The sequence below is a fragment of the Abramis brama genome (genome assembly GCF_963993115.1).
Source record: "Abramis brama genome assembly, chromosome: 4".
NCBI lineage: Eukaryota > Metazoa > Chordata > Actinopteri > Cypriniformes > Leuciscidae > Abramis > Abramis brama.
In genome coordinates, this window is record NC_139966.1 from 41,921,235 (window position 1) to 41,936,719 (window position 15,485).

The 15,485-nt window shown below is 36.8% G+C and overlaps 2 protein-coding genes across 3 annotated transcripts in view; one reads left to right on the forward strand and one right to left on the reverse strand.

Moving 5' to 3' along the window:
• LOC311082192 (myelin-associated glycoprotein) overlaps window positions 1-3,867 on the reverse strand; it is a gene marked incomplete at its 5' end in the record, with an annotated part of 35,107 nt that extends 31,240 nt beyond the window's left edge. The window contains 4 exons of the mRNA XM_084112931.1: window positions 1,564-1,830; window positions 1,916-2,221; window positions 2,338-2,697; window positions 3,822-3,867. Of these exons, the coding sequence (XP_083969057.1) occupies window positions 1,564-1,830; window positions 1,916-2,221; window positions 2,338-2,697; window positions 3,822-3,867 (979 nt within the window). The remainder of the gene's footprint in view (window positions 1-1,563; window positions 1,831-1,915; window positions 2,222-2,337; window positions 2,698-3,821) is intronic.
• A 1,194-nt stretch (window positions 3,868-5,061) lies between these two features.
• ints13 (integrator complex subunit 13) lies at window positions 5,062-14,528 on the forward strand. 2 transcript variants are annotated; one of them, XM_084110878.1, is made up of 18 exons: window positions 5,062-5,342; window positions 6,006-6,251; window positions 6,463-6,537; window positions 6,651-6,853; window positions 7,903-7,983; window positions 8,072-8,162; window positions 8,513-8,641; window positions 8,767-8,790; window positions 10,482-10,566; window positions 11,123-11,215; window positions 11,290-11,379; window positions 11,540-11,718; window positions 12,071-12,235; window positions 12,511-12,665; window positions 12,926-13,156; window positions 13,308-13,447; window positions 14,051-14,186; window positions 14,277-14,528. In XM_084110878.1, the coding sequence occupies exons 2-18, from the start codon at window positions 6,027-6,029 to the stop codon at window positions 14,311-14,313; spliced, it is 2,139 nt and encodes a 712-aa protein (XP_083967004.1). In that variant the 5' UTR covers window positions 5,062-5,342; window positions 6,006-6,026; the 3' UTR covers window positions 14,314-14,528. The 2 variants fall into 2 exon arrangements, with proteins under 2 accessions (XP_083967004.1, XP_083967005.1); XM_084110879.1 differs by lacking the exon at window positions 8,767-8,790.
• Window positions 14,529-15,485: the final 957 nt, after the last annotated feature.

Below are 15,485 nucleotides of genomic sequence, written 5' to 3' on the forward strand. Positions count from 1 at the left end.
AAAAGTGAATAGGAACTGGGGCTGACAAGCTCCAAGAAGGAAAAAAATAATGACTCGTATACTCTATTTAAAATCTTATAACTTTGCGTTATTCATTGACTTCTGGATAAGTGCAAATAAATAACGATTCACGAACATTAAAAAAAATTAACAAACAAAGAAACAAACACCGCCAAACTTGACAGCCGCAGTTCACTGCTGTTGTATGAAAAAAATTGCTACTTACCTGTTCAAAGACGGCATTTATTTGCTTTTGAATTAATGCAATATATGCTTGCATGAAATGCTATGTTGTGCAAACGGCGACTCAGAATGATGTTGCATTTTGTGTGTCATTGAAACAAGATGAGAAGAAAATTGTGAAAGTTGTAGTTCATGAACTGTTTGTAACCAACCACAAAAAGGTAAATGAGAAGATACACGTGGGCCAAGATAAGACGACTAAACAATGGTTGTGACCATTGCAGACGAACACTTCAGTGAAGAAGAGGAAGAGTGCTAGAAGACAACAGCGTAAGAGACAGACAAAGGACATCCAGGGGATTGAGACTGAGTCACAGAGACTGATACTCCAACAGCAGGAAGAATGGATCATACAAGACATTGATCAAGTCATGACAAATATGGAAGTGGAATTTCCCAAAAAGTAGAATAAAAGTCTGAGGAGTAAAAGGCCTCCTCAGATGCTGCCTGCATTAAGCGTGAAGTATGCCTGATACAAGGGGCGCCTAACAGCATCTCCAATATTGCTGGTTAAAGGCTAGATTATAGAGCTTTTTAGCTTAAGCTGATTTTAAGTTTTATTTTATATTTAACTGCTTTGTATTGAAACCAATAAAATAAGCATTTTTATTGTTTTGATTGCCTCCTGTGAGACTTTATTTATAACTACGAACTGAGCCTCAAAAAAAGAACAACCACAAGGGAGTCTTCTACATCATTCCTGAAGGACTTCGACCTCCTGGCGGGTGAGTTCTTTATGGATTAGGCTAAATTTGACTAACCTTACCCTATCTGAATAATCATAGGGTTAAAGGTGTAAGATAAAAGGTCACACCGACTAGCATAGAATATGCTTCAATTAAAGTGCTCATGAATGTAAAGCAAATCAGCAAGTAAAACAGACATTAAAATAGTCATTCCAAACTCATTTTTCTTTTTGATTTCCCCCCAAAAAGAAGCAGAATGTCCAGGCTGCACTTTTCCAGATAAAAGTGAATAGGAACTGGGGCTGACAAAAATAAGGACTCGTATACTCTATTTAAAATCTTATAACTTTGCATTATTCAATGACTTCTGGATAAGTGCAAATAAATAATGATTCACAAACATGAAAAAATTGTAACAAACAAAGAAACAAACACCTCAAATGTGACCATATGTCTAATGTGAATTTTTTTGTCTTTTTTTAACTTGACAGCCCCAGTTCACTGCTGATGTATGAAAAAAACAGCCAGGGCATTCTGCTAAATAACTTTTTTGTGTTCCATAGAAAACATAGTTAATGATGGAATAAAGTTGTATTATTGGTTGAAAGGTTCTCTCTACTCCTTTATTACTCACACTGAATGTCCAGCATCACTGATGACTCTTGGTAGCCGTGTTTGTTCTGAGCTGTACAGTGGTACCAGCCTCTCTGTGTCGGGTCGGTCCTGTTGAAGGTAAGAGTGTCTCCAGTCTGCAGCTGCTTCAACTCTCTTTCACTCTTTCTAGACCAGGTGTAGTTCAGCTCTGCTGGATTTGCATCACTTCTGCAGGTCAGAGTCACAGAACTGCCCTCCAACACCGAGCCAGACGGAAGCACAGACACTGATGTGTTTTTAGGGGGATCTGAGGGGAAACAAATACATTGCCACACAATACAATTTACAATAATATGAATACTAAGTCAAAACTGATACAAAGCATCACTTACACTGAACATGTAATGTGATGTTGTCCTGTGCTGTTTTGTTCTTGTCCTGTAGCTGGTAGGTTATAGTGCAGGTGAAAGTGACTCTGTGGTGACGGTGAGTAGCAGTGAAGTTCAGATCAGAGATGAGGAGCTCCTGTTGTCTGCTGCTCTCACTGAGGGGGATTCTGGGAGTGAAGCTCCATGTGAGAGTTGGTGGAGGAGAGGAGCAGAGAGTCTCAGCAGAGCAGCGCAGACTCACAGAGCTCCCCTCCAACACCTCCTGATCCTGATCCTCATTCAGCTTCACTGTGGGTTTGGGGGGAGACTCTGAAATACACACAAATACAAGATTAAGTATACTGACAATAATAGCATGACAAATACATTAAAAATATTAATTTAACATTCATTTATATAAAAATACAAAAATAAAAATCACTCACCAATGACATTTACAGTGGAGGTGTTTTCTCTGTTGGTGTATTTCAGATCACCACTCTCAATCCTGAAGTAATATTTACCATTATGATTTGAACTAACATTATAAAAGATAGTGGTGCAGTTCTTCTCATGTAGTTTTCCAGTTATTTCCCCTTTAAAGTGAGGGTTGGTATCTCTGGAGTTAAACACTCTATCCTTTGCATCATGTCCACCTTTGGACCAAATTCCTATAGCATCACTCTCAGTGAGGTGTTCGTCTTGTGTTTCCAGAATCTCAAATGTGCACTTTATAATCACACAGGATCCACTGAGAGCTTCAATCTTCTCTGGCAGACTGATGCCATAATCTCTACAGCAAATGCCTAATAACACACAAAACAAACTGTTAAAGCACACAAAGAAATGTACAAGCACATTTCTAGCCATAAACAGAAACCCTTTATTGACTAGGCTTTTCAGTTTACAAATAAACCTCATTTACTTTTCAGTTAAAATGAAAAATGTAATAATATAGCATTAAAAGCAGAGGAGAAAATCAATAAACAGACTGTGGATTGATGACGATAGATGTTTTAGTACTGACTGAATCAACATCAAAATTGTAACATGGCAAAAAGTCAGAATACTTGATTTAAAATAAAATCCAACATATTTGATCTGCAAGTTTTTATATATTTACATTAGCACTTTTTAGAATTTAGTGCTTCAGTATACAGCTGGTATTAAAATATTTCTAAAATAATGTCTAACAAAGGTAATCAGATACTTTGTAACTTGTTACATGTAACACTGCTAACAGACCTCTATTAATACTGTGAAACTGTACTAAAATTAAAGTACAGACAATGTCAATTTTTTTACTCAATTATAAGGGCCAATACCAAGCCAAAATAGTGAAAGTAAAAAAGTATACACACTTATTTGTACTTAAATATTAAAAAGTAAAAAAAAATTCTTAGATTTTTAAATGGACTTTTGAAAACAAGTAGCACTAGAGATTTTATTAATTTAGTTTTTTTTTTTTTTTTGCAAAAACTTTGTAAAGAAAACACTACTTGCTCTAAAATAAAATCAATTGGCTGTTTTAAAAAAGTTAAACTTATGTAAGCATGATTGATTGGCTTGTTAGTCACATTATCATTGAGGAAAGATCATAATGTCTGACATAATGTACATTGTACTATTAAGTCTACATGAAATTGTAATGGAGTAATAAGTATTATGTTTTTCTTGTAAACATAATTTAGTAATCATACAAGCATTCGGTTTTAACATATAGTATAAATAATAATATAATACAGTAATGAAGTACTAATACTTAAATACTTAACAACTCTGCAATTAAACCATTTAGACCTATATAAAACAGACTAAAATACACTGATGATATAAAATACACATTCATGATAAATATTTTAGTGGTTCACTTCATCTAACAAATGTCTCATTAAAGACATTGGTGAAAGTGAAGAAGAGATTCACATACCTTGTAAGACAAAGACAAAAACACAGACTTTCTCAGCAACACTCATCTTGCCATTAAAAGAAGGTTAAACCTAAGTGGAGGCCAAACATACAGATACACATCACAAAAATGATACATCACAGAAATTATATAAACATACATTCAAAATTGCCATTCTGGAATGATAAACCAAAATTCTTCTGCATCATTTCTAAATCATCTGGAGCAAACCGTCTGTTTTATACAGTAAGCAGTTAAATCTGGAATCTTAATGGACATTTGGATTGGTCGCACTGACTCTGCGAGGAAGCTAAAACAGTGTAAGGTTATGCTTTCTCAAGAAAGAAAAAGCAGTTGTTCTGAAAGTGAGTCAGGTCTGTATTTGTTTACATGTATGAAACATTTGATCTTCAAGATACTGTGTCTTAAGTCCATTTAGGGATCTGGTCTGAAGTTCATAAATCATAAATTATTGAGAGAATGAAAACACAAGAATAAAACAAGTCAAAATTAATCCATTACTTGCTGAACTGTATTGCTTCTTATAAACTCAATTAAGGAATAAATTACTAAGAACAGCTGCTTTATCTTGAAGTGTACAGAATAAAATAATCTAAAACAGAATGAGCACACCTAAAAATATCAAAACTAAAGATTAGGTCCTAGTTAGGCTATGGGGTATTAAAATACTTACCAGAAAAGGCAGGTAAAAGTTGGAGAAACCCTCTGAATATTGATTTATAAAGAGTAAAGTTACAAGTGATCTGCTGTAACTGACTGTATAGCCTACTAAATGAGCTGTGCTGTGTGAAGAAAACAAGTAGCTCACTGCTATTGACTTATTATCTTTCCATTTTACTCAGCAGTGGCAGAACCCAACAATAAACATCTTGCAATCTATGCAAAGTATTATTACGCACAATGAACAACAAACATCTACTTTCCGGTTACGTGTGAAAAAGGCCAATTGGACTCGCTTGATTATTCTTTCCCGGAGCTTAATTATTATTTATTTTATTGAAATATTATGTCATGAAATATATTTAACGGCTTTGGTCTTTCCATGACACTGACAGCATGATTTGTGTAGCGTCTCGAGTCCAACGTTTCAGTATTTCTGCTTATGGGCTGCGTATGAATTACTCCTTTATAATAGCTCAATAATTTAACATTCAAATATGTTTACTACTTAGACAGAAATGAACGTGTCAGTCACGTCCCCATGATGCCACTTTGCACCAGGACCGTTTCATTTGAGCTTACAGCCAGGGCGGAATTTCACTGACGGACGGATGTGAGTAACGGCGTATTATGTCCCTTGCGCTTTTATTTTTCTTCTGTCGGGCCGTTTGCTAATTCTTCTGGTTCCCTTTTACATGTAATCGATTTGTCATTTGTGTTTGTTTATTTTTTTTTATCAATTCAATTATATACCATCATTTTCTATGCGAGTGGTTTTATTAAGTGCGCATTTTCCATCGATGGAAAACTAGCAGGCGATGCTAGCAAGCTAAAGCTAGCTGCGTTTCTGTGACACACAAGGTGATAAAATAATAACTATTATTGTTTACATAACAATATTATGATTTCTGATTATATACAGATTTCTTTTGTAACGATAATGACATTTTCTTTTCAGAAAGACCTGTCTATTGCCAACCTATGTTTAGCTAACGTTAGTTGTTTGTGTACTCTGTTAGTTGTCTGTAACTCTGTACAGGTTTATTTACATTAATACTGTTTTTTTTTACTGTATATACTGAACATTAATGCTTAGTTTCATAAGGTGTTGCATAAGGTAATATGTTAGCTATTGTTATATATATATATATATATATATATATATATATATATATATATATATATATATATATTTACTTATTATATACTTCGGTTATACTTATTTATTATATTTGATCTCTCTCTCTCTCTCTCTCTCTCTCTCTCTCTCTCTATATATATATATATATCTTTAATTTATTCATACCTCTCATGAAGATGAAAACATGAAGCCATATAACAAACTTCAGTTTCAACTCTACTCCAACACACCAGCCTGTAATTTTACAGTAATCAATTAGGATGCTAATGTGTCTTTGACTAGGGTTAGAGCTAAACTCTGCAGGACAGTGACTCTCCAGGAGCAGGGTTGGCTTCTCTTGCCATAAATCCATATATTTCAAGTGCCTATTTTATTTTTTGCAGTCTCTGTGCTGCAGGACCAGGATGAGGATGTTCTCAGTTTCACACAAGACGGCCTTTGTGGTCGATCACTGCCCGTACATGGCAGAGTCCAGCCGGCAGCTGATTGAATGTGACATGCTGACCAAAAGCCGTTCACAGGGCGTGATTCCTCTGGCTCCAGTCTCCAAATCTCTCTGGACGTGTGCAATTGAGTGCTCCATGGAGTACTGTCGAATCCTGTATGACATTTATCCCACCAAGAAACTGGTGAGTGTATGGAAACTGGCGCGTTTTACAGGTATAGTCGCTATGAATGAACTGTTTTGTTTGGAAAAGAGCTGTGTGAAAATTCTTCAAAAATGCTCTTTTTATGTTCTACGGTGGAATAAAGTAGGATATACATTAGGAATTAATTGTGGGTAAGTAAATAATGACAGAATTACATTCCTGTTTCAACTATTCCTTTAATGTCTCTCAGGTGAACTACATTGTGAGCGATTCTGAGGTTCACATCTTGAACAGCTGGAAGCAGCAAGATCAGAGCACACAGGAGGTAAAACGCACATCTGTCACTCTGCAGGTCCACATCAAGCACGCTTATTGTACCAGAGTGATCTGAGCATTGTGTTGAATTAGTGTTAAGTGTATATCTGTGCTGTTTGTCAGCTGATGGCTGCCTTGGCAGCTGTTGGGCCTCCAAACCCTCGTCAGGATCCTGAATGCTGCAGTGTCCTGCATGGGCTAGTGGCGGCAGTAGAATCACTGTGTAAGATTACAGAATATCAGCATGAGGCTCGTACTGCTCTGATGGACACGGCTGACAGAGTGGCCAATAGGGGGCGCATTATCTGTCTCACCAATGCCAAAAGGTAAGCACTACCTGTATATATTAGTCAAAATCTGCTAGGGGGTAGAACAATAGTTTTTAAAAAGTGGGTTTTCATGGGTTTAAATAAAAGTGTTTTTATTTTTTATAAGAGACAATAAAAACAACCACTCCTTTCCTGGTAAAAGTCAATAAATTTCACTGAGTACTTGCCGGCTAAGAAATAAATACTTATTACCTTACGATCTATCTGTTTTCAAATCCACATCATTTGAATTTCACAACATTAATGTCTATTACAAAAATAACGTGTACAATACACAGTAGTAGAGGTCCAGCGAGTACATGCATTTCCTGGCCACACTACCGGATGTTTTGAATGTGTCATCGCTTTACGAGAACGGAGAAAATGATGACCTGAACAGCTTCAACATGCTGTCTGTCAGAGGCGATAACGTACATAACACATATCACACGCGAGTATACATTTGTTCTTTAATCGCTGAAAATGAATCGGAATGATTGGAGAACTGAGTGAAATACGTCACACTTCATGCTAAAGAAAATAAATGCCAATCCAATTGAAAAACTTTGCCGGGTAAGTGAACATCGTTTAACGTGTTGATTTAATTACTTATTTTATAAACTTGACAGGTGATTTTTTATAAAAATGTAGTTTGAATACTATCTTATCAGTTGTTTAAAAGATTGATAAATTGTTAAATTTTACAATAAAAGATGATACAAATTTTTTTACATGATTCGTTACACATTTAATTACCCCTTACCAGATTCAAATAAATGCTGTTCTTTCCATTCATTACAAAAAATGTATCTGCATAAATATGTATAATATGTTTATGTATGCATATGGACTTTTGTCATCACAGGAATAAATTACTTTTTAAAGTATTTTAAAATAGAAAACTATTATTTTAAAATGTAAAACATTTCCACAGTATCACTGTTTTTACTGCATTTTTCAGAAAATAAATGAACATAAGTGACTTCTTTCTAAAACATGAAAAGTCTTACGACTCCAAACTTTTGAATGATAGGGTGTGTATATATATATCTGTCTCTCCCTTTTAGTGACACTCATGTCAGAATGCTAGAGGACTGTGTGCTGGAAACCATTCAAGAGCAGAATAAACTGGCAGCTGGCTCTGACAGGTCAGTTCTGATACCTGGAGTCACTTTAATTCTCACTCAATTAGCAGGCTCGTAATCTTACTGTTATTTTTATTTTTTTACTGTGCAGACTGATGCCGATTCAGCAGTGTGAGCTTGTGCTGGTCCACATCTACCCTCAGGGTGATGACACTCTGGTCTCGGATCGGCAAAAGAAAGAGGTAGCATCTCTCTGCATTATTGCTAAATGCAAATGAATTTCCATTGGGATTTACATAATGAGATATTTAAAAAAAATCTTCTATAGAGAGTTCTGAGCCTTGAGTCAAATCCATAATTGTTGACAACATTATAACTTTTATGAAACAAAGACAAAAATTAGACAAAACTATTCTAAAAAAGTACCAGTTTTTGATTCCCAGCTCTACTTTTAAATAATTCTGCTTTCATGCTTTCAAACTTCACTTGCCATTATGTGTTATTTTTCAGGTTCAGTATTAAAAAGAACTATACTGCAAATTTGTTGTCACTATTGTGTAGTAATGTCTCTTTGTCTTCTCTGTGTGTGCAGCTCTCATCAGTGTTGAGCAGTGAGGTTCACAGTGTGCGAGCTGGACGCTATCTAGCCTGCAAACTGAATGTGCTGGTTCAGCAGCACTTTGATTTGGCCTCAACCACCATCACAAACATCCCAATGAAGGTCAGACTGACTGTCAAACAGTCTCCTCTCTGCCTGTCTCTCTCTTTCTCTCTTCATCACTTGTTTGCACTATATCGGTTGCTTACACAGCTGCTGTTTTCATGGTTTATTGTTTGTTTTGCTAGCCTACATTAAATGTCTGTGAGCAGGTCAGTACTTTACAAGAGCTACTATTACTTATCCAGATCAAAACCCCACCCCCTCATCCAGCTCTTGCTAATCTCTGATTATTAATGGGAGCTTCAAAGATACATTCACATATTACATTTAATTGGGCTATACTAATTTTAACTTTTTCCTAAGCACAACTAATACATTTGGATAATACTGTTGTATGTTTACAGTGTAAAAAAATATAAGGCCTATTAGGAAAGTAGTTTTTAAAATTATATATGAAATATTATTCATTAATTTATTTAATGCATAAAGTCAACATGAAATCAAAATTTACCTTATTTAGTTTTCTAATGCACATTCCTGGTCTTATTATGCACAGTTATTATGCATGTTATTACAAAATAAGAAATGTTTGCACTTTGTTTGAATAATATTCTGCCTTGAAATTACTTTTGAAATGATTTTGCATCACTTTTGGCTACTTTTGTAGGTAATGAAGATTTTCTAAAATCTTGTCAGTAGTCAATGTTGTAATTTAATGTTGGTCAGTCTTAAATAAGATCTTTTTTTTTAAAGAAAAAGTGTTTTTATGTGGATGCATCAAGAAATAAAAGTCAGATTTAACAATTCTGATTCAGATTCTTCTTAATGGTTCCATTAAGAATTTAGTACTTTAAATGAAGAAATAGTTTTTTTTTTTTTTTAATTAAATTTAATTTATTTATTTATTTTTTATTGCTGTTATTGCTCTCAGCTTTCTGTCCCCAAATCATTTTAGATTTGAACAGAAATCTAAGGTACATATAATATCATTCTTGCAAAAAAGTGTTTACACACACTGTTTTGAATTATTTGTGATTCAGTAAGTGAATCAGATTAATGCTTTAACCATTCTGGCTGATTTATAAGAGTTTTTGAAACCCTGAACAGGACCAACTTGTTTGAAACACAATGATTGATATCCATTTTTTATGATCCAGTCAATTCTTAATGGATAAAATCAGGTCCCACACCCTTTTTGTCTTTTTGAACAATAAGTTTCACTTTTAAAATTTATCACATCAGGGAAGTTAAATGGGTTGCGAAAGCCATTTCATGTTGACTTTAACATAATTCTAAAGAAATAATTCCACACATCCATGCTCTCCAAAGAGTGTAGATTAGCACCCAGCTGGATGAACAATTGACCCTCTAGATCCCCTTTCAGCCCCCAGACTTATTCTCTATTGGGGTTTTTTCTCTTTTGCTTTTGCTATCTCTATCTCTCTCTTCTTTCTGGGTGATGTATTTTGCCCTGGCTGGGTGTGGCCGGATGTGAAGTGTGTTTTCTTGTTCTGGTCGCTTGTGTTTTTAAAAGCTGCAGGTCCCTGCAGAAACACACAGTAGTTTTAAGATGTGTGTTTGAGGCCAGTGACCCCAGGGATGAAACGTCCTGCTCCATGGAGTCCACCCGTCTCTGTTCTTCCAGTCCTTCTCCTCTCTTCTCCTGTTCTTAATGTGTGTAAGCTCTATTTGTTGCTTACAGTCTCTGATCTCCACAGCATATGAACCAGCTGGGAGACTCCGAGGCCTTTGTGGACATCATATCTGTGAGGGCACAGTTATTTTATAATCTGTGCTCTTCAAACATGAAAGCAGCAGTAGATTGTGATGTGTTAGTAGTGTAGAGGCCCAGCTGCTGATGCGTATGTGTATTTGTGTGTGTATGTACATGTGTGAGAAGGAGGAGCAACATGCTAACACTTCAGCAAATTACGACGTTGAGCTTCTGCACCATCGTGATGCACATATGGAATTTATTAAGAGTGGTGAGTAAATCAGTCCTTTGCATAAAAAATCCAACACAGCCTACATTTCTCCGCATAAATCATTTGGAGATTAGACCACAGCATCTGTTATCAACCTTTATAACGCATTAAAAAAAGAATGCAAAAACCCCCCAAAAAAACAATTATCACATTCTGGGTCAGTTTTGGCCCGTGGAACATAAGCTTATAAAACAATCATTATATTTTCAACAATAAACATATTGTATCTGATGATTATCCTCTAATCAATGAGTGAATATAAAGACATTTCAAAGTTTTACATGTTATAACTATACTTAACACTTTTTATTAATTAAATATTGAGAAAGTCTTTGAAATTTCAAATTGTATCAAGTAAATACCTTTTTATCAATGTTTATGAGATATTTTATTTGAAAATATTTATATTATGAGAAGATATATTATTTGAATATAATATACCGGTAATCAATGATTTAATTAAAGGGATAGTTCATTTAAAAATGAAAATTCTGTAAATTATAAAAGGATAAATTTAGCAGAATGTTACTCATTTTTGTGTTTATCTCATGTGTAGGTGATTTGCACATGGCCGGCAGCACCAGCAGAGACAGTGGGCTGAAGGAAACTGTCACGCTCAAATGGTGCACTCCACGCACCAACAGTGTAGGTGAGTGGAACTCTGGGAAATGTTTTCCTCTTTCTGCCACATGACAAATTCATGATTTTTCTTTCTTTTTGCAGAACTGCATTACTGCACAGGGGCGTATCGTATTTCTCCAGTGGACGTTAACAGCCGGCCATCTTCCTGCCTCACCAACTTCCTGTTGAACGGTGTGTGTGCACAGTCTCTCTGCCCCACCATGCATTTTTTTCTTATTGAATATAGTTCACTCATTAATATTTTTGGTAACAGAAGGAGAGAGGCTGGGATATGAAACTGTGGAAGTACATGCTTTATTGTATATTTTCCTTTTGTCTTGGGTCTTCCCAGGTCGATCTGTGCTACTAGAGCAGCCCCGCAAGTCAGGGTCTAAGGTCATCAGTCACATGTTGAGCAGCCATGGAGGAGAAATCTTTCTGCATGTCCTGAACAGCACACGCTCAACGTTGGAGGACCCTCCCTCCATCAGCGAGGGCTGCGGTGGCCGAGTGACCGACTACCGCATCACTGTAAGCTCAACAAGCACTGTCTTTGACCTACTGACTTGTGCTGCGTTCACATAATGTAGTGATAACCATAATTACATGTTTCCAACCTGTAAAAAACATGTATGTCTTTGTCAAATTTGTAATTACAACTTGCTTTATAAACTAACAACTAAAATGGCAGAAGCTTCAACATTGTCATAGAGGTACATTAGTAGTGATGAAGCGTTTTGCGGTTCACAACAGCCACAGATGAATCCAATTTGCAGCTATGAGTGTTGCCAACAAATGGCAACATGCAATGTTAATGCAGAATTGATACATTATATTTCCTGCATGTGGCTGCAGAGTAAATCTTGTTAATATCTCTTTTCAGGACTTCGGTGAGTTTATGCGTGAGAATCGTCTGACTCCTTTCCCGGACTCAATGGTAGATGCAGCAGGCAGAGCTCCAGTGGAGAGAGCCAAATCTCAACTAGAACGACACACACGATACTGGCCAATGATCATCTCCCAGACCACCATCTTCAACATGCAGGCGGTGAGGGACAACATCTAAATCAGTGGTTCTCAACCAGGGGGCAGGGGCCCACTAGGAGGCCTCTGCAAACTTCCAAGGGGGCCGCAGCATGACGGAATCATAAAAAACTGTATTTGTATATAGTTCTGTTAATATTATGCTATGTAGGGGGGCTTTGAATCTTGTGTTGGACAGTGGGGGGCCTTCGAGTCAAAAAGGTTGATAAGCAAATCCTGTTTTGAAGAATTTTTGCATGATCACATGATATTGTGGTCATCTTTGTGTGTATATTCCAGGTGGTACCGTTAGCTAACCTCATAGTGAAGGACACTCTAACAGATGAAGATGTGCTTACCTGTCAGAAGACCGTCTATAATCTTGTTGATATGGAGAGGAAGAGTGACCCTTTGCCCATTTCAACCGTGGGCTCCAGAGGCAAAGGTCCCAAACGGTGAGAATATCAAATCAGGTTTCGATTTGTCTTGTTGTGTGGCTGTTCCAAAACCTAGTGAGCTGCCTTGCTATCTACTACATAGTCAGCTGCCTTCTAAGCATGTTAACCGAAATGGAGTATTTTAGCAACAATGCTAAAAGATAAAGTCTAGCTCACTTGATTTTGACACGGCATGTGTGTGTGTGCATAAACTTTCAAAGTCGTATTAGTGAATACATGTTACTATGTATGTTGATGCTGATGTTTTATGTATATAGTGATGAGCAGTATCGGATCATGTGGAATGAGTTGGAGACGTTAGTAAAGACTCATGTGGGCACCAGTGAGCGGCACCAACGTGTGCTGGATTGTATCAGTGCTTGTCGGAGCAAACCACCCGAGGAGGAGGAAAGGAAAAAAAGGGGAAGGAAGAGAGAGGACAAAGAGGACAAAACTGAGAAAAATGGCAAGGACACAGAGGAGAAGGGCTGGACTACAGACTCTGAGAGGTTAGTGTTAATGAACAAGATGCTGACGTTCACATTAACATCTGTCAAACCGCAGCTACTTGTAGATTGATGACGGGGGATTTTGCTTTCTTCATTAATCTCCTGATATGTGCGTTTCTGATGTATATTGTATGTCCTTTTTCTCCTCCAGGCTGAAGGGGGTAATGGAGCGAGAGAAGGACGAACAGAGCGAATGTGAAATCATCAAAGATTCACCGGACTCCCCGGAGCCCCTGAACAAGAAACCACGTTTAGCTACAGAGGAGCAGCAGCCTCCGGAGAAATCTAAAGGTTCACTTTTATGTTGTTTTTTTGGTAATCAATCCTCTGTTGTGAAGTTTATTTTTTTTTTTTATTAATAATAATATTAAATTAAAATATAAATATTAAATGTATTATTATTTATTAAATTAATCACATTTGATTATAGATTTAAAAAATCCTTTTAAGAATTAAATATCAGTGAACAAGAATGTATGACTTTTGGTGAATCTCAAATGCTCAAGAATGCATTGCAACTTTCAATTTAAAAGCCATAAACCTAGCTTTACAAGATACTCTTGGGGAATGTGAGATGTTCTGCTACTAGAATACATACTTACACACTTTAATGGACCATTGTGTGTGGACCTACATGATGTTTTTAATGATCAATCTTTAATGAAAAAACTAGCGAAGAAAGCACCAGCTACATCAGCACAGTCGATTTACTTGTACTGCAGGTGCACGGCATCAATTTTATGGTCAGAATTAGAAGCTACAAGCCAAGTCAGAAAGATCATCATCCAAAGTGAATGAAAAGGCAAGTCAGAATGTGGCAACATGAGGTACAGCAGCCAATCAGATCTGTGTACGAGTAGAAACAGTTGTCAAATATGGTCTCTTGTTTTGCAGGTCCTGTGTCTCTACTCACCCTTTGGACCAACAGAATAACTCAAGCTAACTCCAGGAAGCATCAGGAGTTTGCAGGAAGATTGAGTTCAGTGAATAACAAGGCTGAACTTTATCAACATCTGAAAGAAGAAAATGGGTGTGTTGACCTCATTGTTTGTCTCACTGTGTACCCTGTGATCACATTAATCAGTCATTTTGTGTTTACTCGCTGTGTTATCTTTATTAGGATGGATGTTCATGAGAATGGAAAAACCACCAGATGATGTGTGGAACACGCCTCTTCTCATCTCTGCAGGATCATTGATTTGTTGAGAGGATGTGATGTGACCTTTGGCATGATATCAAATGATGTTTTTGCCAGGATGCTGGTTTTGTGCCCGACAAAGAAGAGCAAGGCAATGTTTTATAAAGGATACACTTTTTATATGCTTTAGTTTGTACAAAGATTCTGAAACAGAATAAAGAAACTTGTAAACAGCGTTAGTCCATGTTTGTATTATGTGTGTGTAGATGTAAATGTACTTTGTTTAATGCAAATTGTCTTCATCCTGGTTCATTTACCTTCCTGTGTGGAAGGTAAAGAAGTGGGTGTTCAGAAGGAACAACTACCTACCTCTGGAAATGTCAAGAGATGGCGAATCATTAAACAAATGAGGAGAAAAATACATACAACCCTTTATAAACCAAGATTTTTGTTAGCTTTATCAAGATAAGTCCTGTCCTAAATGGCACCCTCAGTCCCAGTGGTACTCATCCAAGTGGTACTCATCCAAGTGGACATTTCTGTGAAATACTGCCAAAAGTTCATTTGGCCACATGGAGGCACTCTTGAGCACCCTTGGAACTCTAAAATGACAAATGGGGCACCTATGGTCTCGTGGAGTTCATAACCTTGTCCCAAATGACACACTTAATTTGCCATTGTTTTCTTGCAGACTCACATTGGCCCCCGTGAGCAAGCATGTGTCCCTTAAGTCCACAAAACCGTACAGTGTCACATTTGTCTTTAGGTTTCAGAAGGGTGCTCACAGTGCCCTCTTTGTGCACTTCCACCGTTCTACCCGGCAGTCAAAGCGACATTACGTCACAAAATCTGGACTTTGAGGAAGACCACAAGGGCTAAGGGTGCCATTTGGGACAGGGCCATTGACATCCAGCTATGACTCCTCAAGGGCAACACTTTGGACAGGGCCTAATTGGAGTCTAGCCTTAGGTGGCCTGCTCACAAGACTGTGTGAAACAAACTGCAAGTGCAAGAAATGCTACAGACTGCCAGTTTGATTTGCTATCTGCTGTGCAAAAAGTCTTATTATTGCCAGAATGCAGTATTTTTGTCTGAGCAAGTAGTAAAAAAAAAAATAGTTGCAACAAAACAAGATATGCTTGGGAACAACTTTGTTTGCAGTTATGTTAACAACTCATGTATTTTTCCATG